This window comes from Rhinoderma darwinii, chromosome 2 (assembly GCF_050947455.1).
Source record: "Rhinoderma darwinii isolate aRhiDar2 chromosome 2, aRhiDar2.hap1, whole genome shotgun sequence".
Classification (NCBI taxonomy): Eukaryota; Metazoa; Chordata; class Amphibia; order Anura; family Rhinodermatidae; genus Rhinoderma; species Rhinoderma darwinii.
The window spans coordinates 340,911,663-340,937,743 of record NC_134688.1 but is presented as its reverse complement, the minus strand read 5'-3'; the positions used below and the strand labels follow the sequence as shown (position 1 = coordinate 340,937,743).

The window sequence follows — 26,081 nt, the reverse complement described above, 5'->3', positions numbered from 1 at the left end:
CTGTCGAAGTTGTCCTGTTTGGAAGGTGCCTTCACCAGAAGATCGTCCAAGTATGGGATAACAGCTATCCCCTTGGATCTGAGGAGAGCCATAAGCACTGCTATAATCTTGGTGAAGACCCCTGGAGCAGTGGCCAGCTCGAAGCGGAGGGCCACAATCTGGAAATGCTCGGAAGCTAATGCAAAGCGCAGGAAATGCTGATGTACTTGAGCAATGGGAACATGAAGATAAGCATTCTTGACCACTGATCGCAGAGACTTCATGTGAAACCTTTGAATCTTAACATGTCAATTGAGATGTTTTAGATCCAAAATGGGACAAAGATCCGTCCTCCTTTCGTACTGTGAAAAGGTTTGAATCAAACCCTTTAAACAGTTCTGGAGTTGGTACTGGGACAATTACTCTTTGATGGAGGAGGGTTTGACTGGCTTGAGAAAAAGCCTGGGCCCTGGAGAGGCACCAAGGAGGCATTGACAGTAAAAACCGCCTGGGAGGACGAGAAGAAAACTCTATTTTGTAGACTGTTGACACAACCTCCCTAACCCAAGCGTCTTTGACATTTTCAAGCCATGTCTCCTGGAAGGAGAGCAGCCGTCCCCCCACCTGAGGGGGCAGCTCGGTTGAGGGCAAATTCAGGCTGTGGAAGCCCACTGTGCCGGAGCAGGTCTAGCGGGACTTTTGGAGGGATGCCAGGAATTTCTGGACAGGAAGGAAGATCTCTGTTCTCGGAAGGGAGTCACGCGAGTTCTGCCTGAAGTGGAGTCGAGTACCGAAATTAACAAAACCACCTTTGTCTTCTGACTGAGGGAACTGGGCATCACCTCTGATGATTTTGTGGAAGTAAAGTGCTTCCTCCTCCTGTTGCCTCAGAAAATATTTGGACCAGGTAAGGGCCATAAAGGAGACCCATGGCAAATGGTGGGGCGAAAAACTTATTTCTAGGTGCACTGTCAGTATCCCAGCTCTTAGTCCAAATAGCCCTGCGGACAGCTACCGTATTAGCCATGGCTGTAGCGGCCGCGGACCGTCGGGATTACTCACCCCCCGACAGCCGCAGCCATGGATCTGTGAGCACTGGCCCACATCTCCCTAGGAGACGCCAGCGCTCACTTCAGCTCCATTCTGCTGTGTCCCGTAGGGTGCGCCTGAGCGTTATTGCGTTTACCCATGTTAGTCTTGCAAATGGTCCCAAAGTTTTATCCGGTTCCCAGTGTTCCCATACCTGCTACCTGTATCCTGTATCCCATGCTACCTTTGTTCCTGTGCCTTAGAAAGTTGCCGTCGAGTTGTGCCACCAGTCACGCCTGCTGTGTTACACCACGCCTGGTGTCTTCTGCCAAGGTCCCATCTGAGCCTAGCCGTTGCTACTGTCTGAACTAGGGATGTCACGATACCAGAATTTGGACTTCGATACCGATACTTTGTTTAGTATTGCGATTTCGATACCAATTCGATACTTTGCCAACAGTAATAAAAAAAAAAAAAGTTCTTCCATTTTCTGATGTGAGGCGCGTGGTGTGATGATGAATTTAACCTTCACGTGCCTCGCATTAATAGTAATTAACCCCATCATGTTTCTCAGTCATAATGGGTTAATGTGTGAGGTACATGATTGGGTTAATAACTATTAATGTGAGGCACATGGAGGTTAAATTCATCATACCTTGTGCCCCACAATAAGTGATAAAAAGAAGTTATTTTATTTTTTTACAGCGTACACATCATAAAATGATGCAAAAAAAATTGTTGTGCAGGTTTTTACGGCCGTGCCAAAACTGAATGTATGTATATTTTATGTATTGAGACTTATTTTAATGTTTATTGTAAAAAAAGGTGTATGTGTCTTTTTTTTAAATTTAACATTACTTTATGTTTTTACTTTATTTTTTAAACTTTAATGTACTGGCATATATCTATATTACAGTCCATTAGCCTGTGTACTATCAGTACCTCAGTATGCCCTAACAACAGGAAATATGGTAGGACTACCCTGGGCTGTCTGCCCATATATGGTATGTCCCTCAATCGCGTCACAGGATTTCCCTGTGACACGATCCAAGTGGCATCTCCCCTTCTCATTTTCCCCTGAATGCTGCAGTCCGCTGCGATCGCAGAATTCAGGGGAATAACGGCGGAGATGAGAGGTTTCTCTGATCTCTGCCAGCGGGGCTGCGGCTGTGTAATACAGCCATTGCCCCGCTCCTGACAACAAGTGCGCGCGCGGTCAGCCTGAGGTGATGCGGCCGGTGCTGCACTAATGAGCGGCGGTTCAGGCACTGAAGACAGAACACAGGGGTGTTTTGTAGTGCGCCCGCCATGTTCTGTTTTGTAGTGCGCCCGCCATGTTCTGTTTTCAGTGCCGCCGCTCATCAGTGCAGCGCTGGCTGCATCGTATCATCCTGACCCCGCGCACTTGTTATCAGGACTCAAGAGCGGGGCAATGACTGTATCACACAGCCGCAGCCCCGCTCTCATACATTCATGTGTTACAATACTGAGCTGTACAGCCGCACAGCTAAGTATCGAAATACATGAAATAATGGTATCGAGCCGTTTGGGGATGCAGAGTATCGAAACAGTATCAAAGTTTCAATGCATCATGCATCCCTAGTCTGAACTACTACAGGTACCTTTGTGCTTGGACTATATATACATTGACTTGGTACACTGTTTGGCCAGCTGCTATCCCGCTACGGCGGTACAGCCCAGTGGGTCCACATACCCACAGATTGTGACAATGGCCTTAGCCGACCGTTGGGCAGCTTGGACAGAGACGTTACAGAAATATTTAGACATCTGCAAAATCTGTGCAGCTAGCAGGATAGTATCCACTTGAGTCCTCTGAATAAATAGCGTCCTGTAGTTGAGTAGCTAATTCAATACTAGCCAAGCTAACTCAATATACTGCAAAAGAGGGTCTGAAGTTGTGGCCGCGCTGAAAGTGGCTTTTGCCATAGACCCCACTTTGGCATCAACTGGATCCTTCAAGGCGGATGCATCTGCAACCAGTAATTTCATAAAGCCTGGCCGTGGGAGCTTCTACCTTGGGATGAGCTGACCATTTGATAATACACTCATCAGAGAAAGGAAACATATAGTCCGCACTCTTGGACACGTGCGTTCAGCTGCTTTGTTCCAGCGATTGGTGGGGGTCTCATTGCTCGGACCCCCACCAATACAAACTTCTGACATGTCACTATGACATGTCAGAAGTTTGTCAAATGTTTAGCTACACTTTAAACGTCTAAGCAAAGATCCTCCGGCTAGTAATCACAGATTGCACAGTAGTGTTTGCATCAGTGTACAACCGGAAGACTATAAATATGAATCATAAGAACTGTATTACAGTTCATAGGAAGGCATTACTGAAACAGCACATAAAATAAAGAAAGAGAGCACATAGGACCTTGTACATCAATTACACATATTTAATTAATGTTAATTACCGTTGTTCATGAAACTAAAATGAAAAACAGGGGACATAGCAATTATTCATTATGTACATAACACAATTTAGTCTCCCCCTGGACAATCATAGGTGAAATAGTATTATACACAATAAGCAACTAAACCACTAGTGAGAAAAATAACACAACATAAAGGCTTAATTATGAACTATACCTTGTGACCAGGTCATCCCATTTGAGAAGAGTGATGTCATGATGCTCAGATTTATCCAACAAGCAGTCACATATTACAGGGTTAACGGTCACGAAGCTGTAGGGGCAGAGTAGAGACTGGTAAAAGTATGACAAGTAAAATGAAAACCTGCTGAAAATATACAGAAGCTAAAAACCAAAGCAGAGCTGAAGTACTGCAGCATGGCCGCTATACTTTGACCGGCACCGACCACTGCATAACATCCAGTGCATGGAGGCAGCCAGAACAGCAGATCGGTGCAGGGTCCAAGTGTCAGACCTCCACGATCATATATTGATGACCTATTCTGTGGATTCGCCTGGAGCACCCTTTTATAGTCAATGGGTTCTGTCGGCCGCCAGTGGTGTCCATGGTGTAACGGAACCGTTGCTTCTGGTTTTCACTTGTTCAGCTCCTCTGACGGAGCAGAACAACTAAATGCAACAACGCAGGTGTGAACATAGCCTCAGGCCTTATATTGAAAATTGGGTGCAGGTTTGGGCTCTACATGGTAAAAAAAATATATAGGAGAGCCAGAGGGTTCAATTGTACACACAACTAGAATGGGATGGGAGGTGTAAGGACTCTTAAGCTTGAGGAAAAAAAACCTCCTTAGAGATGATCTATAATACATTATATGGCCAATAGTATATGGACATCCCTCCTACTTAGATCTGCCCCGGCCAACTACGAGTGTTATTATTGTGAAGCGAAAGCATCTAGGAGTAACAACAGCTCAGCCACTGAGCGGTACACCATGCAAACTCACAGAGCGGGGTAGTCAAGTTCTGAAGTGTGTGGCATGTAGACATCGTCTATACTCTGTTGCATCTCTCACTACTGATTTCCAAACCACCTCTGCAAATGATCTCAGCACAAGCTTCATGAAATGGCTTTACTTGGTAGAGCAGCTGTACACAAACCTAAGATCACCATGCACAATACTAATTGTCAGCTGGAGAGGTGTAAAGCACACAGAGAATGGGCTCTGGAGCAGTGGAAATGTGTTCTCTGAAGAAATTATTTACATTTCACTATCTGGCAGTCTGAGAGATGAATCTGGGTTTAACATATGCCAGGACAAAGCTACCTACCAGAATGAATAGTGCCTACTGCAAAATTTGGTGGAGGAGGGATAATGGTCTGGGCTGTTTTTCGGGGTTTGGACGGCTCCTTTTTCCAGTGAAGGGTAATGTTAATGCTACAGCATACAAATACATTTTAGACAATTGTATGCTTCCAACTTTGTGGCAACAGTTTGTAGAAGGCCTTACCTGTTGCAACATGATTGTACCCCTGTGCACAAAGCAAGGTCCATAAAGACATGGTTTAAAGAGTTTGGTGTAGGGCTACTCAAGTGGCCTGAACAGAGCCCTGACCTGAACCCGTTCGAACACCTTAGGGAATAATTGGAGCAACGATTGTGAACCAGACTTTGTTGTCCAATTTCAATGCCTGACCTCACAAATGCTCTTTTGGCAGAACACGCACAAATTCCCACAGACATACTACAAAATGTTGTGAAAAGCCTTCCCAGCAAAGAGTGGAGGCTGTTATAGCCACAAGGCCCCAACTCCATAGTAAGGGTAAGGCCGCCCCAAATTGGCTGTCAAGTTGCTAGTAAATGGTCGCGTGTTGCTGCAGGTAAAATGGCTGTTTACCTGAAAAATTGTGCGCCCATAAATGGTGTATTCATTAATGGCCAGGTAATGCTGTGGGGCCTTACCCTTACACCCATGGTTTTGGAATGGGATGTCCAACAAGCTGATAAAGGTGTGATAGTCAGGTGTCCACATACTTATGATCATATAATGTATGTATAAAGAATCGGCCCATTAATTTTTTATTCCAAGAACTGTGCAACAATCTAAGGGACATCATTTACATGTGAAGGAAAGGCAATACAAATATCAACATAGGAATGGGTTCATTACATTTAGAGTATTCCAACTTTGGAAACGCTACCCCAAGAGGTAGCCATGGCAAATACAATGAAACTATTTAAAAAAAAACAAAAAAAACTGTTAAATATTTATGTCATGACTAATGGTATTCAGGTATAGGTAACGTGGGAGAATCTGAAATAATAGATATAGGGAAAATGTTAAACTGTCTTCGAGGGTCATAAAAGAATCTTAACCAAAACTGGCTAAATTCAACTTTGAGGTTGTTTTGCCTTCCTCCAAACCAAACAGCCAGTCTGTATCCCCAACTTAAATATTCTTGGCATATCCAAGGGATATGCCATAAAGCAGGATTATAATTTTTTTGAGTACTCAGCGTAAAATCCTTTTCTTGTTGAGTTCATTGGGGGACACAGAGGACCATGGCTAAAGGCTGCTGCCACTAGGAGGCGACATCCAAGGATGCAAAGTGTACAGCCGATAAAAAAGAGCAGCATGTGGAGAGAGGCCAGATGGTGGCCGTACACAAACGTAGAGCAGAGGCATGATGGCACAATGAAGGAAGGTGAAGTCAGTCGGAAAAGGAGATCTCTGCCTTTACTGCAATAGCTGTGCGGCAAGATGTCAAGGAGAGTTGTGACTACATCAAAGTAAGGTGGGGAGCATTCCCCAGATTGGGAAGAATGCTTAAAATTAAGATGACTGCGTCACTCAAAAAACAGGTTGAGGTCCCAAAGAATTGCAGACCGAACATAATAGAGAGCTGCAGAAGACCTATTGGTGAGAGGTCCACACGTCAGGGAGGAACCTACAGACATTCCTCGTATTAGCACAAACAAGATTTCTAGGTCTTGTGGAGAATATGACATTGGGAAGGTCATATGGCCTGCAGTAAGGTTGTGATGACTCATCCCTAGAAACCACAAGATCCCAGGGGTATGGTTTGACAAAGCATGACGTCAAACATAGTGACTCCAAAACGCTGATAGGAGACTAAAAGACAGCAGGTCGTCTCAGAGAGGTAGATGTCAGGAAAAAATTGGCAAGAAAAAGAGAACATGAGATTGCCACATTTGTCGAGGCAAGACCTGTGCCACCAGAATGATCGTATCGCCAGGGGAGAAGAATAGGATGATCCAACTAGGTGACATCGATTCCTGCGGACTAGAATCTCGAAGCGGGAAGGGGCCTTTACCAGGATATCGTTCAAGCATGGCATGACAGAAAACCCCCTGCACAGAGAACTGCTAAGTGCATGGCGAGCACTTACAGGAAGGCACGAAGAGTAGATGCCTGGCCAAAGAACGTGTAAGGGAACACTAGCAGGTAGGGTTGTCACAATACCAGAAACTGGACTTCGATACCGATACTTTGTATAGTATTGTGATTTTCGACATGGAAATGATACTTTGCCAGCAATGAAAAACAAAAATAAGTTTTCAGATGTGAGGCACATGCTCCATGTACCTCACATTAATAGTAATTAACCACATCATGTTTCTCACAGTCATAATGGACAATATTGGGTTAATGTGTGAGGTACATGATGGGGTTAAGTACTATTAATGTGAGGCACATGGAGGTTCTAAATTCATACTACCGTGTGCCTCACATTAATAAGTGAAAGAAAGCCGTTTTTATTATCTTTTCTTACAGCGGAAACACATTTTATGTATTGAGACATTTTTTTTTTTTTATGTTTATTGTAAAAAAAAATAATATTTTTTTACCGTATTTTTTAATTTAACATTACTTTATTTGTTTTTGCTTTTCTATTTTTAAATTTTAATGTACTGGCATATATCTATAGTACATTAGATTGTGTATTGATAGAACACACCGAAGTATGCCCTAACAACAGGAAATATGGTCAGACAGACCTGAGGTTCTCCGATGGACCCTGGGCTGTCTGCGCATATATGGTATGTCCCTCGATCGCGTCAGAGGGATTCCCTGTAACACAATCAAAGGGGCATCCCTCCCTTCTCATTTTCCCCTTGAATGCCGCAGTCAGCTTTGATTGCGGTGTTCAAGGGAATAGCAGCGGTGATCAGGCTTCTCTGATCTTTGCCATTAGAGCAGGGCTGCAGCTGTGTAATACAACCATTGCCCCGCTTCTAATCGCACGCGCACACTTGTCAGCATGATGTGATGCTGAAGGCAGAACAAGGGGGTATTTTGCAGTGCACCCGCCATGTTCTCGGTCTTTCGGGCCAGCATCGCCACTTATTAGTGCAGCGCGGGCCGCATGACATCTTGCTACTAACTAAATTCATGTGTTACAATACTAAGCTGTACGGCCTCACAGCTTAGTATCGAAATACATGAATCCATGGTATTGAACCACTTCAGGGTGCACAGCATCGAAATAGTATTGATATTGCAATGCATCGTGCAACCCTACACATATCTGGGTTGCACATATCTGGATGCGGAGATCTGATATCTATCACTGAAGAAAACTTCATCACACAGTCTTCACTAATTCCACCTAAGGAGTCTGATCCTGACAGAATGACGGATGCACTTTAAATCCAGGATGGGGCGCTTAGACGGTCTTAGTTGCGGACCAAGAAAAAAGGACTGGTATAAAAAACCTTGACTACTGCCTTTCTGATTAACAGGGACGATTATGCCCTGGAGGGGAAGGAAGTCCACATTCTGATGGCCAGGAAAAAGCCGTTCCAATTTGTAACATAGCCAACCCATCTTCTCCCTCTTTGCTTTGGCTCCCCCATGTTACACCCTGCTGCGAGAGTACACTTGAAAGGGGGGGGGGGGCAGGCAGAAACACTGGGTGACCCCATGGCTGGTGGGTAACAGTAGTCGGACTGCTCTGCTCCACTTTGTCTTCATGGAGGAGGGAGTGAAATTGTAACAATTCAGCACTGTACGCCCTCCCCACTCGGGCAAAAACAAGGAGACCATGTCGTCTGTGTAGGAGGAGCTAGCACTTAATTCTGATTGATGCCTCCCAACGGCAGCGGTCGATACCCACGGTCTTTTGTGTCGCCCAATGAGATGAACGAGAAATGTCCGATAGATGTGGGTTCCGACTCTGGGACCTGTATCTATCAGGAAATCATTGCATAACCTGTGAATATGCCATAAACGTTTACATTTGGAAAACTCATTTAAGATGCTTTAACACAAACAATCTATCAGACCGTAAAAGAATGTGAAGAGTGTGTGATGGACATTTCCATTAAAACAATAATCAGGAAGGCTTGGCACACAGCATCACTTCTCTCGCGAGATCCATGTGCTAGGCAGGTATGGGTACCGTTAGCAACATTTGTTAGCTACATTATGTTTTTTTACATTCACTCTGGCCAATTATCGCTACAATAGTTTGAAAACGAATAAATCGCAATGAAAATTGCCCAGTTTAAACGGGCTCTTTAGAAAGGTTGAACTTGATGTGTGTTTAAGTAACTATAAGAAGTTCTATCTTTCAAAGTCAGATGTCTAGTTTACAAAGGTTTCAAGTTATGTGCTTGGAAACCGCATTTTTATGGGACACTCACTTTTTGTTTTCAGGGTGGACTAGTTCATTAGACTTGACATAAGTGATGATCAAACTTCTGACATCGCTCGGAGTTAGCAGGTCACCTTTTCTGAAAAACAGACAAAGTTGGAAAATTACATGTTGCAATTATAGGGAAGCATCACGCCTTATTACAGCTCTTCTGTCTACATATAATAGGCTAATTTAGTAATATAAGTAATCTTATATTACTTATCTTCTACTGCTTCTTAACCCCTTCATGACTGCCATACGGGTATATACGTTCTAACTGCCGATGCCCCGTGCAGTTAGCACTTGTACAAACGTTGACAGCCTGGAACGGGTTTAATGAGTGCAGTGCTGCTTCAGTGTGAGCAGCACTGCACTCTAATGTCGGCCGGGGCTTTGAGAGCGCAGGAATACACCCTCCACTGTAGATGGTGCAACCCATAACCCCCTGTAGGCAACGCAAAACCCTCTGTAGATGGCGCCACCTAAGCTCCCGGCAGTATCGGAATCCCCGGCCAGCCCTCTGGCTGACCATTCCCCTCCTAGAGGGAGCCCCCGCCGTCTCTCCATCCCCGCTGTAGATAGTGCCACACCCCCAGCAGATAGCAACCCCTCGCTGTAGATCGCATCACACCATCTCTGAACTGAGTCTAGGAGCGGAATCCCCGGTGTCAGATCGCACTGGCCAGGGATTCTGCTTCTAGAGAGAGCCCCTGACGTCACTGGACTTCATTTGGACAGTGACGTTAGTGGCTCTCTCTAGAAGCGGAATCCCCGGCCGACACTCTGGCCAGGGATTCCGCTACTGGAGAAGCCCCTGGCGTCACTATCCATATATGGACAATGATGTCAGCAGCTCTCTCTAGGAGCGGAATCCCTGGTGTCAGATTGCTCTGTGCTGGGAATTCCGCTACTGGAGAAGCCCCTGAAGTCTCTATCCATATATGAACAGTGACGTCAGGGGCTACTCCTGGAGCGGAATCCCCGCTCTGGCAGGGGATTCCGCTTTCAGAGTTAATCCCTGATGTCACTGTCCATATATGGACAGAGACATCAGGGGCTTCCTGTAGGAGCGGAATCTTCGGCCAGAGGGATTCCGCTCCTACAGGGAGCTACAGTGGTGCTATTTACAGGAAGTGGGTGCCGTTTATGGGGGGGTGGTGCTATTTACAGGAGGTGTGGTGCTATCTACAGGGGGTGCTATATACAGGGGGTGTGGCACTATCTACATGGGTACTGTGGCATTATATTGGCACCAGCTACAGGGGCCACTGTGGCGCTAAATACATGGGCACTGTGTGTGCCACTATGTGGGCATTATCTACAGGGAGAACGGTGGCACTATTTACAGTGGGAACTGGCACTATGTAGCACTATCTACAGTATTATTGCATCACTATCTACATGGGCAATGTGGTGTTTTCAGGGGGTTGGGACAAAAAACCCTAATGAATAAAATTCATACATTTTTTTTTTTTTAACGTCCATGAAAAACGGATGGAAAATGGCGGTTAATAACGGTCAGAAGGCCAGGAAGTGGATTAAAATTTTGAGACACATTGATGCAAAACAGCCATGAAAAACTGACAGTCGATTCGTTGTTGACTGCCATTTTTTTCACGGTCGTGTGTATATAGCCCTCATCAGTCTCCCCTCCCAGCGATCCAGGGTGACGGAGAGAGAAGACGACTAATTGTTACCGAGCTCTACAATGTGTGTGTGTATGTATGTATGTATGTATGTATGTATGTATGTATGTATATACATACATATACACACACACATATATATATATATATATATATATATATATATATACACACACACACATATATATATATATATATATATATATATATATATAGTGATTTGGCTACTCATAATAAATATTAAAAACACTGAATTAGACTAATCTAGAAAATGAAAGCCTCATAAGTCTTGTAAAAAAAACAAAGTAAAAATAGTTGTGATATTCAAAGCGGTTCCAAAGATATTATCGTTTAAAGAAGTGCATATCAAAAATGGAAAATTTGACTTGGACACGGGGGCATCAGAGACCCTTGGTCATGAAAGGGTTAAAGATCGCAGGATGTCCCTCTGCTCAGGATCTACAACAACTTTCTGTTCTCTATTTAGGCTAATTGTTGGAGGTCCCAAATGAAAGACCCCCTCTATTAATTCAGAAGGAAAGTGTGTGCGTTAGGGGATCTCTTTGGCTCAGAGTACACCGCTCTGATGTCACACTGCCCGCTTAGTGGGTGTAAAGGGAAGTGTTATATATATATATATATATATACACATACACACACACACACACATATATATATATATATATATACACACTTATATACATACATACACACACATACCGTGTCCACAATTATTAGGCGAGTATTTTGACCAGATCATAATTTTTATACATAAAAGCTGTATAAACTCGACTGCTTATTGAATGAAGCCTATCAGGTGATGTGTATTTGTGTAATGAGGGAGGGTGTGGCCTAAGGAGATCAATACCCTATATCAAGGTGTGCACAATTATTAGGCAGATTGTTTTCCTCTGGCAAAAAGGCCCAAAAAAGAGATTTAACGGATTATGAAAAGTCAAAAATGTTTAAAAAAAAGTCTTTCAGAGGGAGGCAGCACTCTTGAAATTGCTAATATATTGGAGTGTGATCACAGAACCATCAAACGTTTTGTTGCACATAAACAACACGGTCGCAAGAAACGTGTTGAGAAAAAAAAAACGCAATTGCAACTGCCAAAAATTTGAGAAAATGCAAACGTGAAATGACCTGGAACACATTGTCCTTCAGTGCTGTCATATTCCAGAACTGCAACCCTGGAGTGCCCAGAAGTACAAGGTGTTCAGTGCTCAGAGACGTGCCCCAGGTAAGGAAGCCTGAATCCCGACCACCACTGAACAAGACGTCAAGACTGGGCCAAGAAATATCTGAAGACAGATTTTTCAAAGGTTTTATGGACTGATAAGATGAGAGTGACTCTTGACGAACAAGATGGATGCACCAGTAACAGGCACAGAACTCCACTTTGACTCAGAAGCCAGCAAGGTGGAGGTGGGGTACTGCTATGGGCTGGTATTAAAGATGAGCTAGTTGGACCGTTTTGTGTTGAAGATGGACTAGAAATCAAATCACAAACCCACTGCCAGTTTTTAGAACACTCATCAAGCAGTGGTATAGGAAAAATCTGCATCTTTCAAGAAAACCATGATTTTTAAGCAGGACAATGCTCCATCGCATGCATCAAAGTACTCCACTGCATGACTAGCCATTAAAGGCCTTAAAGATGAAAGAATAATGACATGGCTGTGGTTGCTGCTGCAAAAAAAGGTGATCGTCAACAAAATTCCTTGAGGGGTGTAGTTTCCAAAATGGGGTTACTTTTGGAGGTCTTTACTGTTTTGGCCACACAAGAGCTCTTCAAACCGGACATGGTGCCTAAAATATATTCTAAAAAAAAAAGGAGGCCCCAAAATCCACTAGGTGCTGCTTTGTTTCTGAGGCTGGTGTTTCAGTCCATTACCACACTAGAGCCACATGTGGGATATTTCTAAAAACTGCAGAATCTGGGCAATAAATATTGAGTTGCATTTCTCAGTTAAAACCTTCTATTGTACAGAATTTTTTTTTTATTACAAATGAATTTTGGCAAAAAGAAAATGAAATTTGTAAATTTCACCTCTAGTTTGCTCTAATTCCTGTGAAACGCTTAAAGGGTTAAAACACTTTCTGAATGTCGTTTTGAATACTTTGAGGGGTGCAATTTTCAAAATGGGGTGATTTATGGGGACTTTCTAATATATAAGGCCTTCAAAGCCACTTCAGAACTGAACTGGTCCCTGAAAAAATAGCCTTTTGAAATTTTATTAGACACTCCTGCACTATAATCATTTTTCACTGAAAGTCGAGGTACGCTTTAACTTTTAAGAGAATGCTAGAAGTGTTAGACCCAGGAACCCAACATATGTATTGCCAGGTAGGTCCTCACCCCTTACCTGTGGCCCGACTCCTGGAACAGTGGCAACATCTTGGCAGAAATTCCATACAGGGAGAGAATTTCAGGTGGCTGATACAATTGCTCTTCTCCACCATCCAGGTCTTCTACTGAAGCATGTGGCTCTGAAACTGGGGCAACAAAAGATCTGATACTGACAAGAAAAACAAAATAAAATAAAATGTTTTTTGGATTACTTTCAACAGTATTCACACACGGTAGTATGTGAGTTATATATAAAATTGCCCAAAAAAAAAAAATTTAGAAATCTTTTACAAAGTAGTAAAATTATTTTTTTAAAGTTCTATTCACACTATGGGCCTCTTTTGGTTCAACTGTGGCCACCAATCTAAGTGACACTGTTGCAAAAACTGCATGTTACATTTTTGAAACGAGATAGTAGTGCAATGAAGCAGATGTGGTACTTGCAGGTGCACCCTTCATTGTGTTAATCGGTAGGTTCCCCCGAAGGTGGGACACCCAGGATCAAACATTTAAGGATAGGCCATCAATGGTATAGTCCCGGAGAACGCCTCCAACATATGTGTATATATCATACTTACTCTGGGTGCTTCCAGTCTACCGCCACAATACTCTCCACTCCTTTACTGAGCTCCTTCACCTGCAGAATCTTACGCTGCTGCATAACCTGCAAGAATTTGGACAGCTGGAAGAAGGACAACATACACATTAGTAAGACCGGAGACTAAATTACCACTTAATACATCACAAATTCTGCTGCTCTTCAATAGACTGGAACAGGATTTCTAATATAATGATGCCAATATTTACAGATTGATTGAAAGAGCATTTTTCCTAAAATTAAATAACCACCTCAATTTTGATTCTACTGTCAAGTAGTTTAAAATATTTATGAAACCTTTTTTTTTTTTTCTTCTGACATGTTAGTAGATACTTGTATTCACCCAAAAAAATGACAATTCTGGAGTGTCTTATATTAGAACTCTGTATTGTGCCATTTTTTGGGTTATTCCTCCTGGAAATGTAGGAATAAATTGTCAACGGCTAATTATTATTCTCCATTTTTATATGGGAAATGCTAGCACAATATTTACTAAAACAGAGCAGACAGGTCCACTTTAAATTATGTTGAGTGCTGACATTGCATTACCATACAATTAGATCTGGGTACGTTGGGGTAAACCCTCTATGGCAGCTGTAATGGTGGCCAGTATCGCAAGTCCCCCAGCGGTCTTCAAACACATTGTTAACAAAAGGATGAATAGTATTTTTAACAACTTGACAAAAGAAGACTACTTTACTGATGTCAAGACTTTCTGATAAACACGATAAACAGAATGCATTAAAAGGTGAACAAGACTGTATTCCGGCTACTATACCTTTTTGTAACTGGACTTCTTAATGTCCACTTGCTGTCCTTCTGGGCTACAAAGTAAACCAATTAACAAAGGTAATGTAAAAGACTAGAATATAAAAAGTACTGTAGAATAATGTTTTCTGGCTTGGTTTCTGAAAGCAGTGGACTCTCAGCCCTGTTCCTCTTTATGTCACTGGAACTATAGAAGGGTAAGGCAGATGAGACCTCCCAAAAAGAGCTAATCAGGATCTAAAATGTACCGTAGGTTCTCTTTAAAAATGTATTTTCATAAATAGCTGGTGCACCTAAAAATGAAATAATTTGTCCTGTACTTTCATGAGCTTCTGAGATTGGATTGTCTTCTAATGAATCTTTTTCGCATTGTAACAAAAAAAATCTGTTTTCTGCAGAGAAGTCTGGATGGGCCCTTCACAGTTATGAGTAAATAAGGCTGGGTTCACATATATCAGTTGTGTCTGGCCAGTTGCTTTATGCCTGAACTGGACACAACTGATGACATTTGTGTGCACTTTGTATACCAGTGCGGCGTCTACAGACTGACAAACGCTGCATGCAGCAATATTTTCTGTCCGGCGCAGGGCTCCATTCTGGCATCAGTTTCCTTTTGGCATTTCAGTACCACAGTGGAGGAAAACTGGATCGCTGGGGGCCTTAGGCGGCGGTCCAGATGTTTTTACAGGCCACCAACGGGTGATCGGTGGTAGGCTGACACCCGGGACCCCCAATGAACAGCATAGTTTAGAAGCATCGGCTACTTTAATGTCTTTTCAGCCACAGAGGCTTTATCTGTTAGGCAGCTGTGCCTGGGACTGCATCCCAATCCCATTCAAGAGGTTTTTCTCATAATACAATAGCAGTCCTGCAGCATCAAGATATCAAAATGTATTCATATGGTCCCTGCAGAAACGCTACATTAGTATTTGTCTATTTTTTTTTTAGCAAACTTGAGGAAACTAATTTTTATGAAGATATTTCATACTGGAATGTAACCACAAGAGGGCACACTATGAATAATAAAGCGAACAGAAAAGCGAATATACACTTTAAGCACTACCGTACCTCCAATACATCAAAACACTGAACCAGCATGGACCTCCACTTAGATGTGACATCTGTAGTCCACTATCTTTAATGTGGGAGTTCTCCATATTGGTACAAAAAGAATATGGAAAACATCAGTTGGCACGGACCTACAAATATACATCATACTGGACATGATGCACACTGAAGAGACAGCAACCAAAAAGCAGCAACATACCAACCAGTAAGAATATTAGTTCTAAATATAGATACATTGCTGTGAAATTGTATTTGCCCCCTTCCCAATTTTTTCTATTTTTGCATATTTGTCACACTTTAAGGCCGGGTTCACACATAGCGTAAATACTGCGGATTTTCCACAACTTATTTTGTTGCGGAAAATACACAGCGTAATACAGTAGCAGCAGTTCAAATCTCATCCGCACGCTGCGTAAATTATAAGCGGTAAAAACACAAACTATCCTGCGGGTTTTTCAATTCGCAGCATCGCAATTGTATTTGCGTAATCGCTGCTTGAGTGTTGCGGATTTCCCAATTGAATACAACGGGGAGGTAAAACCCGCAACAAAGAGCAGATGTTGTCATTTTTGCGGCGGAAAAGCTGCAATTCCACAACAAAAACTGCAGCTCAGAAAAAAAATCTTATACTTACACAAAATTCCCTTCATCCCATGTGACCGCTGTAGCCAATCACAGGATGCAGCGGTCACATAGAATGAAACGCTATCCCAGGAAGCCAGTCTGCAGGACATGAGAGGGTAAGTATGGCCATTTTTTTTTCGCAGCACACATTTCGGCTGAAAAACTGCACCACAACTTGGTGCGTTGTTTTGGCCGGAAATTCCCTGGTGCTGCCAGGGCAGATATGCTGTGTACATTTACGCTATGTATCTGCCATGTGTGAACTTACCCTTAAAGAGGCTCTGTCACCACATTATAAGTGGCCTATCTTCTATATAATGTGATCGGCGCTGTAATGTAGATTACAGCAGTGTTTTTTTATTTAGAAAAACAATTAATTTTGACGGAGTTATGACCTATTTTATATTTATGCTAATTACTTTCTTAATAGACAACTGGGCGTGTTTTACTTTTTTACCAAGTGGGCATTGTGGAGAGAAGTGTATTACGCTGACCAATCAGCATCATAAACTTCTCTCCATTCATTTACTCTGCACATAGTGATCCTGCGTTGTTCACTATGTACAGTCACACACTCACACATTAACGTTACTGAAGTGCCTTGAGAGTTAATAGACAATGTGTTCAGCCAGGACGGGACGTCTATTCATCACTGCCGACACTTCTGTAACGTTAGTGTGGGAGTTAATGACAGCAAGCGTGATTTACAGCGTGATCTCGTGAGATTACTCTTGCTGTGCTGTAAGTTCCACACAAACGTTACCGAAGTGTCGGCAGTGATGAATAGACGTCCAGTCCTGGTTGGAAGTGATGTCTATTAACTCTCAAGGCACTTCAGGAATGTTAATGTGTGAGTATGTGACTGTACATAGTGCTGCTCTGTGGCTTGAAAAAACAAGTGGTTTGTAGATCAAGTGGAGTTCCAAAAACCGGATTGATTTACTGTATTGTGCGTGACAAAGTGGGGGGCCATTGTATGTGATATATGTATTGATTGCTTGCTACAAAGTTTGCAAAAGTGACATTATTTAAAACCATTTTTCCCTTGCAGTTTCCTTCCTGAGTAGCTGAGTAAGGGGGAGGGGTTAGCTGGTACCAGGTGCTATAAATCAGGCCTCAGTACTCTGTAGAGCCTGCTCTGTGGCTTGAAACAACAAGTGGTTTGTAGATCAAGTGGAGTTCCAAAAACCAGAGATGAAAAGGGGAGTTAAAGTCCCAGTAAGTGCTCTTCTACTTCTTTTTCTTTTTGATTAACACCTGTTCTCTGTTTTTTTTGGTGACTTGGATAATGGATAGCAAGATTGGAGGTTTTCTTCAGTGCACAGTTTGCCATATGTATGCACGACTGGAGCCGGAGTTCCAGGGTGAATATCTCTGTGGCAGATGTGAGCATGTTGTTCACCTGGAAGCTCGTATTAGAGATCTGGAGGAGCAGAATGCAACACTGAGGAGGATAGACAATCTTGAGCTGAGCTTGCTGCTCACGGAGCATGCAGTTAGTGGGTTACAACTGGAGGGTGAAGACATGGGTGAGCAGGATCAGGTAAGTAGCTGGGTTAATGTAGTTAGGGGCAGTAGAAAGTGGTCAAAGAAAAGGAAGGCCGATCCGGTTTCTGACATTCCAGGCAAAATTGCCAAGTTGGGTGATGATGCGAGGGTGTCAGTCTCAGAAATGGCAGCCCTAGTGGATACTGATCTCCCTAACAGCCGGGAGAACAGACCAGCTAGTAGTTGGCGGGATGGTAATGCAGGTAAGCCAAGACAATTGATAGTCGTAGGGGATTCTATAATCAGGAAGACGGATAGAATAATTTGTCGCCAAGACCACCTCAACCGAATGGTTTACTGTCTCCCTGGTGCCAGGGTTCGGCATGTGGTGGAACGGGTGGACAAATTGCTGGGAGGGGCTGGTGATGATCCAGCTGTCGTGGTCCATGTCGGTACCAACGACAGAATAAATGGTAGGTGGAGGAGCCTTAAGAATAATTTTAAAGAACTAGGCTACAAGCTGAAGGGAAGGACCTCCAAAGTAGTATTCTCAGGAATACTGCCTGTGCCATGCGCATCACAGGAAAGACAGCGGGAGCTCAGGGAGTTAAATGCATGGCTGAAGTCTTGGTGTAGAGGAGAAGGATTTGGGTTCCTAGAGCACTGGGCTGACTTTTCATTGGGGTACAAACTGTATTCTGCAGATGATTTGCACCTAAATGGAAGGGGGTCTGCTGTGCTGGGGGAGAGAATTCTAGCTGGGGTGGCGGAGTATTTAAACTAGGGCTGAGGAGGGAGGTCAATGTAGGAAATAAAGGGGTAGTTAGGTTAGAGAGGGGTCAGACTATATTGGTGGGGGGAGAAACAGACGGTGGGGAGAAGACTAGGCAACAAGATAAGGAGATCCTTTCGTTACAAAACAGCAGTGAAAATAAAAAGGCCCAAATGTCAAATAATCACATTTCTGATAGTGAAATTGAAACATTTAAAGGCAAGTTAAAGTGTATGTTCACAAATGCCAGAAGTCTAGCAAGCAAAATGGGGGAGCTGGAGGCCTTGATACTGGAAGAAAATATAGATATAGTTGGTGTTGCTGAAACATGGCTGGGCTCTTCACATGACTGGGCTGTAAATCTACAGGGTTTTACACTTTTTCGGAAAGACAGGACAAATAGGAAAGGTGGTGGTGTATGTCTGTATGTGAGAAATGATATGAAGGCGAGTGTGAAAGAGACAATAGTGGGTGAATACTGTGAGGAGGTTGAAACCTTGTGGGTGGAACTAGAAAGGGAGGTAAACACTGAAAAAATTACTTTTGGTGTAATCTATAGACCCCCCAATATAACTGAGGAGATGGAAGTTCAGCTATATAAACAGATGGAGCAGGCTGCACAGGCGGGTACTGTAGTGATAATGGGAGATTTTAATTTCCGGGATATTAATTGGTGTCATGGTTCGGCTTCAACGGCAAAGGGGAGACATTTCCTCAACCTGTTGCAGGAAAATTTTATGGGGCAGTTTGTGGAAGACCCGACTAGAGGTGAAGCTCTGTTGGATCTGGTGATTTCTAATAATGCAGATCTTGTTGGGAATGTCAATGTTTGTGAAAACCTCGGTAACAGTGATCATAATATAGTTACATTTTACCTATACTGTAAAAAACAAACGCAGGCTGGGAGGGCAAAAACATTTAATTTTAAGAAAGCCAATTTCCCCAGGATGAAGGCTGCAATTCAGGGTATAGACTGGGAAGAACTAATGTCAAATAATGGGACAAATGATAAATGGGAGATTTTCAAATCTACTTTGAGTTATTATAGTGCAAAATGTATTCCTACAGGTAACAAGTATAAACGACTCAAATTAAACCCCACATGGCTTACACCTTCTGTGAAAGGGGCAATACATGACAAAAAAAGGGCATTTAAAAAATACAAATCTGAGGGTACAGCTGTAGCCTTTGTAAAATATAAAGAGCTTAATAAAATCTGTAAAAATGTAATAAAATTAGCAAAAATACAAAATGAAAGGCAGGTGGCCAAGGATAGTAAAACAAATCCCAAAAAATTCTTCAAGTATATAAATGCAAAAAAGCCCAGGTCTGAACATGTAGGACCCCTAGATAATGGTAATGGGGAGTTGATCACAGGGGATCAAGAGAAGGCAGAGTTACTAAATGGGTTCTTTAGCTCTGTATATACAACTGAAGAAGGAGCAGCTGATGTAGCCGGTGCCAGTGCTGTTAATATATCAGTTGATATACTTAATTGGATGAATGTAGAGATGGTCCAAGCTAAATTAAATAAAATAAATGTGCACAAGGCCCCGAGACCAGATGGGTTACACCCTAGAATTCTTAAAGAGCTTAGTTCAGTTATTTCTGTCCCCCTGTTCATAATATTCAGAGAATCTCTAGTGACTGGTATAGTGCCAAGGGACTGGCGCAGGGCAAATGTGGTGCCTATTTTCAAAAAGGGCTCTAGGTCTTCCCCAGGTAATTATAGACCAGTAAGCTTAACATCCATCGTGGGGAAAATGTTTGAGGGGCTATTGAGGGACTATATACAGGATTATGTGACAATAAATAGTATTATAAGTGACAGCCAGCACGGTTTTACTAAGGACAGAAGTTGTCAAACTAACCTAATCTGTTTTTATGAAGAGGTAAGCAGAAGCCTAGACAGAGGGGCCGCTGTGGATTTAGTGTTTTTGGACTTTGCTAAGGCATTTGACACTGTCCCCCATAGACGCCTAATGGGTAAATTAAGGACTATAGGTTTAGATAATATAGTTTGTAATTGGATTGAGAATTGGCTCAAGGACCGTATCCAGAGAGTTGTGGTCAATGATTCCTACTCTGAATGGTCCCCGGTTATAACTGGAGTACCCCAGGGTTCAGTGCTGGGACCACTATTATTCAACTTATTTATTAATGATATAGAGGATGGGATTAATAGCACTATTTCTATTTTTGCAGATGACACCAAGCTATGTAATATAGTTCAGACTATGGAGGATGTTCATGAATTACAGGCAGATTTAAACAAACTAAGTGTTTGGGCGTCCACTTGGCAGATGAAGTTTAATGTAGATAAATGTAAAGTTATGCATCTGGGTACGAAAAACCTGCATGCATCATATGTCCTAGGGGGAGCTACACTGGCGGATTCACTTGTTGAGAAGGATCTGGGTGTACTTGTAAATCATAAACTCAATAACAGCATGCAGTGTCAATCAGCTGCTTCAAAGGCCAGCAGGATATTGTCGTGTATTAAAAGAGGCATGGACTCACGGGACAGGGATGTAATATTACCACTTTACAAAGCATTAGTGAGGCTTCATCTAGAATATGCAGTTCAGTTCTGGGCTCCAGTTCATAGAAAGGCTGCCCTGGAGTTGGAAAAAATACAAAGAAGAGCAACGAAGCTAATTAGGGGCATGGAGAATTTAAGTTATGAGGAAAGATTGAAAGAATTAAACCTATTTAGCCTTGAGAAAAGACGACTAAGGGGGGACATGATTAACTTATATAAATATATTAATGGCACATACAAAAAATATGGTGAAATCCTGTTCCTTGTAAAACCCCCTCAAAAAACAAGGGGGCACTCCCTCCGTCTGGAGAAAAAAAGGTTCAAGCTGCAGAGGCGACAAGGCTTCTTTACAGTGAGAACTGTGAATCTATGGAATAGCCTACCGCATGAGCTGGTCACAGCAGGGACAGTAGATGGCTTTAAAAAAGGGTTAGATAATTTCCTAGAACAAAAAAATATTAGCTCCTATGTGTAGAAATTTTTCCTTCCCTTTTCCCTTCCCTTGGTTGAACTTGATGGACATGTGTCTTTTTTCAGCCGTACTAACTATGTAACTATGTAACAACGCAGGATCCCTATGTGCTGAATAAATGAATAGAGAGAAGTCTATGACACGGATTGGTCACTGATTGGTCAGCGTCATACACTTCTCTGTACAAGGCCCACTTGGTCAAAAAGTAAAACACGCCCAGTTGTCTATTAAGAAAGTAATTAGCATAAATATAAAATAGGTCATAACGGTCAACATTTATCGTTTTTCTAAATAAAAAACACTGCTGTCACCTACATTACAGCACCGATCACATTACGGTGGAAGATAAGGAACTTATAATGTGGTGACAGAGCCTCTTTAAAATTTGATGATCTGAAATATTCGACAAAGAGAACTCAAGTAAGCGCAAAATGCTGTTTTTAAATAATGATTTTATTTATTGAAGGAGAAATGCTGCTCAGCCCGGCCCTATGGGAAAAATAAATTGCCCCACTAGCAACTAAATCGACCAGTTAACCAAATGCAATTCACAATTGGGTTAAATTTCACTAGCTGGGCTCAGGCATGCTTACTTTTAAAGATACCAATAAGGCAACCCCCTGTCCTATGTGAACGCCGGTCTCAGCATCAGTACATTCAATGGGTACGTCATGCTATGGTTTGTGATTATTGTTTGTTACCTGCCTACTTGCTCAGCATTGGTTACTGGGTGCACATGCATATATGTACTTTATTTCACTGTCATTTCTGTGAGTTTACCTCCTTAGGCTACATTCACACGAGCGTGATATGGTCCGTATGCGTTGCGTTACTGCATCTGTGCTTTCCGAGTGGCAAGTGCTTTTTACGCACTCGCAAAGCAGATTATTTTTTTTCAATGGAAATGATGCGCACAGCACACGGATGTGCATCCGTGCGCGGTGTGTGGTTTTCACGCACCCATTGACTTCAATGGGCGCGTAGGTGCGTGAAAATGCACCAATATAGGACATGCAGTGAGTTTCACGCAGCGGACTCTCGCAAACTCCTGCATGTGCGAACAGCCCCATTGATATCAGTGGGTCCGTGTGCTGTGAGTGATTTCCACACACAGCACACGGACGAGTTTTACGCTCGTCTGAATGAGCCCTAACTGTCTACCGGCACTTGCAAAGTGTGGTGGGGACATATACATTTTATTAACTATTTATGTACCGGTATGTAACAGGTTCATCCTTCTATGGATTCAGTATTATTGCCTAATTTGACTTGGCGTCCTTGCTGCCCGTTGCGGCTTTCCTATTAATCCAGCAATTTTAAGATTTGTAATTTTTGTATACAATAATATTGTCATTTTGTATATTGTAGCCGTGTGTGCGCATACTTTTTGTATGTTATATGCTTACTGCCAGACCTGTTGAATCTAAACATCACTTAAAAAGAACCTGCCTGGCAATGTGAAGCAAGCTAGGTCTCAAAATGCAACACATGATGCCACGTTCTAAAGATATTCAAATACAGATGCCAAACTAAGTCACTGAAACCTACCAGATTGGAAAGGGTCACAAAGTCATTGCTAAGTGTTCCTTCACACGTTGCAGTTGAAATGCGGTTAGAACCGCATAGAAAAACAACGCGTCCGAAAACTGCATGCAGTTTTTAACACGATTTGGTGCATTTTTTGATGCGGTTGTTTTTGTTTTTTTTTTACCTAAAAACATCTAGATACCTACCAAGACTTTGAGCTAATATTCTGTGGACTGATGAGTAAAAGGTAAAACTTTTTAGAAGACATGGGTCTCGCTACATCTGGTGTAAAGCTAACCCCTCATTCCACCATAAGAACATCATACCAACTGCCAAACATAGTGGTGGTAGGGTGATGGTCTGGGGCTGCTTTGTTTCTGGAGGACCTGGACGACTTGTCATAATTGATGGAATCATGGATTCCGCTCTCTATCAGAAAATCCTGATGGAGAATGTCCGCCCGTTAGTTTGTGACGTAAAGCTCAAGGGCAGTTGGGTTATGCAGCAGGACAATTAATCTTGGCCAAGTCAAAGTCCTGACTTGATCCCCATTGAGATGCTTTGGCAAGACTTTAAAAGTGCAGTTCATGCTCGAAAACCCTCAATGTAGCCGAATTAAAACAATTCTGCAAAGAGGAGTGACACCAAAATTCCTCCACAGCGATGTAAAAGACTCATCGCGAGTTATCGCTAACTTTTAATTGCAGTGGTTACTGCCAAGAGTGGCACAACCAGTTATTAGTATTAGGGGATCAATTACTTTTTCACATGGGTGATAAAAGTTTTGAATAAATCTTTATCCGAATTTAAAAGCTGCATTTTGTGTTTAGTTTTGTCGTCTTTATCTTATGTTAAATTTGTTGCATGACCTGAAACATTTAAATATAACATATTAACAAAAGTAGAAGAAATCGGGTGGGGGCAAATACTTTTCCACAGGACTGTATAAAGTCTATGACGGTTATCACTCAGTGACAATGTTACTTAGATGATCCTTAAAGGGATTTTCTGTGATTTTGCACTTACGGCCTATCCTTAGGTTAGGGAATTAATGTGTATCGATGGGAGTCCTTCTCCAGAGACCCCCACCTATCAGCGGAACAAGGAGTAGCGGCACTCACTGGAGAACCCTGGCTGCTTCACTCTAGTACCTGACATGTGTGGCTGCGTCAAATGAACAGGGCTGAGCCACAGTACCCGACAGAGTGGCATTTACTGCAACGAATGGGCTGTGGCCTGACCGCAAGCACCACTGACCCTTCCTTCTGCTTATCGGGGAGCCTCTATCAATGTCAAATCCATGAAGACCCGTTAAATACTAACACACTCAGAATAACAGTAGTACAAGTTACAGAACAACTCACCAACAGAAAATAAGATAATTTCGCAGGAAGGTGCTTGTGAGTAGGGGAAGGTCTGACTTCTTTACCTTGTACCTCAAAGCATGGAAGAAGCACTGGTTTAGCAAGATGTCCATGGCCTCTGCAGAATGATTTAAAAAAAAAAAAAAGCCGGCAGTTATCGGTCTATTGCGCAGAATGTAAAACAAAAAAAAGTTTAAATACGAACATTATTTTTAATAATTACATCGCCAAGGACTTCATTGCATTTATTGGTTTATTAAAGGGTTTTTTCTTTTTTAAAAGGAATACATAAAATTGAAGCAGATATATTTTTATCTTGTAGGTATTATAAAGGGAAAAACGAAAACATATAGAGGATTCAAAACTAGTGCAAAATAATAGTGACGTATTGGCACATGGCAACCAGATTCCATCTTTTATTTTGCAGAGGTCCTTTGGAAAATGAAAGCAGAAACCTCATGCCATGGGCAACTACGCCACTGTTCCCTTGCATCAGTTTTGATAGATCTCCCTTACTATTTTTTTACAAAAAAAAAATTCACATTGTGTTTTAAGGTAGTTTGTTCAATTAATTCTTAAAACAAAAATACTTTAATTCTCATGTGAATAGAGACCCAAATAAGTGTACATGGAGTAACGTAACGTATCACAGAACGTCATATAGTACAGGGAATAAATACCCCATTTTCGGTATACAGGTATCTCCCTCCCTTTGCTTTAGGCGCACACTCTACACATGGGTGATAATCATCCATCATACTAGGGTCAAAATTAGCAGGGAATACATGTGTGTATGGTTATACAGGGACCGCGTCATTAGACCGTTAATTCACGTGGGACCAGCAGGAAGAGCTTAAAAAAAAAAAAAAGTCATGGCATCACAGAAATCCAAGCATATTAGGGTACATTTACTATTCAAAATGCGCCAAAATTGTGGCTCAAATTGAGCCAGAACACTGGCGTACATGCTTTGCGCCACATTTATTAACTGTTTTAGACCATTTTCGACATGCTCGATAAGGGCCATGTCTTAGCATGAAAGGGATGTGTTCTAGTAGAAAGGGTGATGAACTAAGCCAACTAATAGGTGATATAAGGAGGAGAAAAGTATCTAGAACGTGAAGCTAGATGCGGCAAATTTATCATACAGCATGCACCACTGATAAATTTGGTGCATTTTCTGACTGTCTTGTGTAAATTGACACGGAGTTCGTAAATCTGACCCATTGTTTTCTAACAAAGTGAATGGAACTGTACTTAAAAAGTGAAAAAGCACCTTTTGATCCCACTCGCAACACTATCCCACCATCTTAATTTCTAACTTAGGTCGGACTAAACGGTTTCCTGTCACAAATTATCGTCAATGACGACATTGCGGAAAATAGGCCTTCAGATTCCCCATGTAACATAGATTTGGCGCACCGCCAATTTTGTTTCTTTTATTGTTTTTCAACATTGGATCGGTCACGATTTTGAATAATGAAGCCACAGTTCAACAGTGGTCTATGTGGACCAGGGTGAAGGGAAGATGGTTACCTTGTGGACATACGTGACAACCTTCAGAGTCCGGTGCTTCCTCTGCTGCAATGTCTGCACACTCCTGAGGTGTATCAGCAGCTACTTCATCCAGGCACAAATTTTCCAGTTGTGATTCAGTAACGTGGGTGTCTGGCACCATGTCGTGGGAGACTACTTTTTCCTCCTGCTCTCCTTCAGCTGCAGCCTCAGTCACAGCAGAAGCAATAACTGGAGGGCCTGACTTGTCACCATAAGCCCTGCCATAATAACAACAAATA

The 26,081-nt window shown here is 42.4% G+C and overlaps 1 protein-coding gene across 3 annotated transcripts in view; it reads right to left on the bottom strand.

The window, feature by feature from the left end:
- Nucleotides 1–26,081, bottom strand: part of EIF2D (eukaryotic translation initiation factor 2D) — a 114,163-nt gene that overhangs the window by 13,650 nt on the left and 74,432 nt on the right. For all 3 annotated transcript variants that reach the window (XM_075853702.1, XM_075853701.1, XM_075853703.1), the window contains 7 exons: nt 25,822–26,060; nt 24,286–24,403; nt 14,439–14,484; nt 13,641–13,744; nt 13,079–13,231; nt 9,071–9,160; nt 3,622–3,717 (listed from right to left, as the gene is read on the bottom strand). In XM_075853702.1, the coding sequence (XP_075709817.1) occupies nt 3,622–3,717; nt 9,071–9,160; nt 13,079–13,231; nt 13,641–13,744; nt 14,439–14,484; nt 24,286–24,403; nt 25,822–26,060 (846 nt within the window). The remainder of the gene's footprint in view (nt 1–3,621; nt 3,718–9,070; nt 9,161–13,078; nt 13,232–13,640; nt 13,745–14,438; nt 14,485–24,285; nt 24,404–25,821; nt 26,061–26,081) is intronic.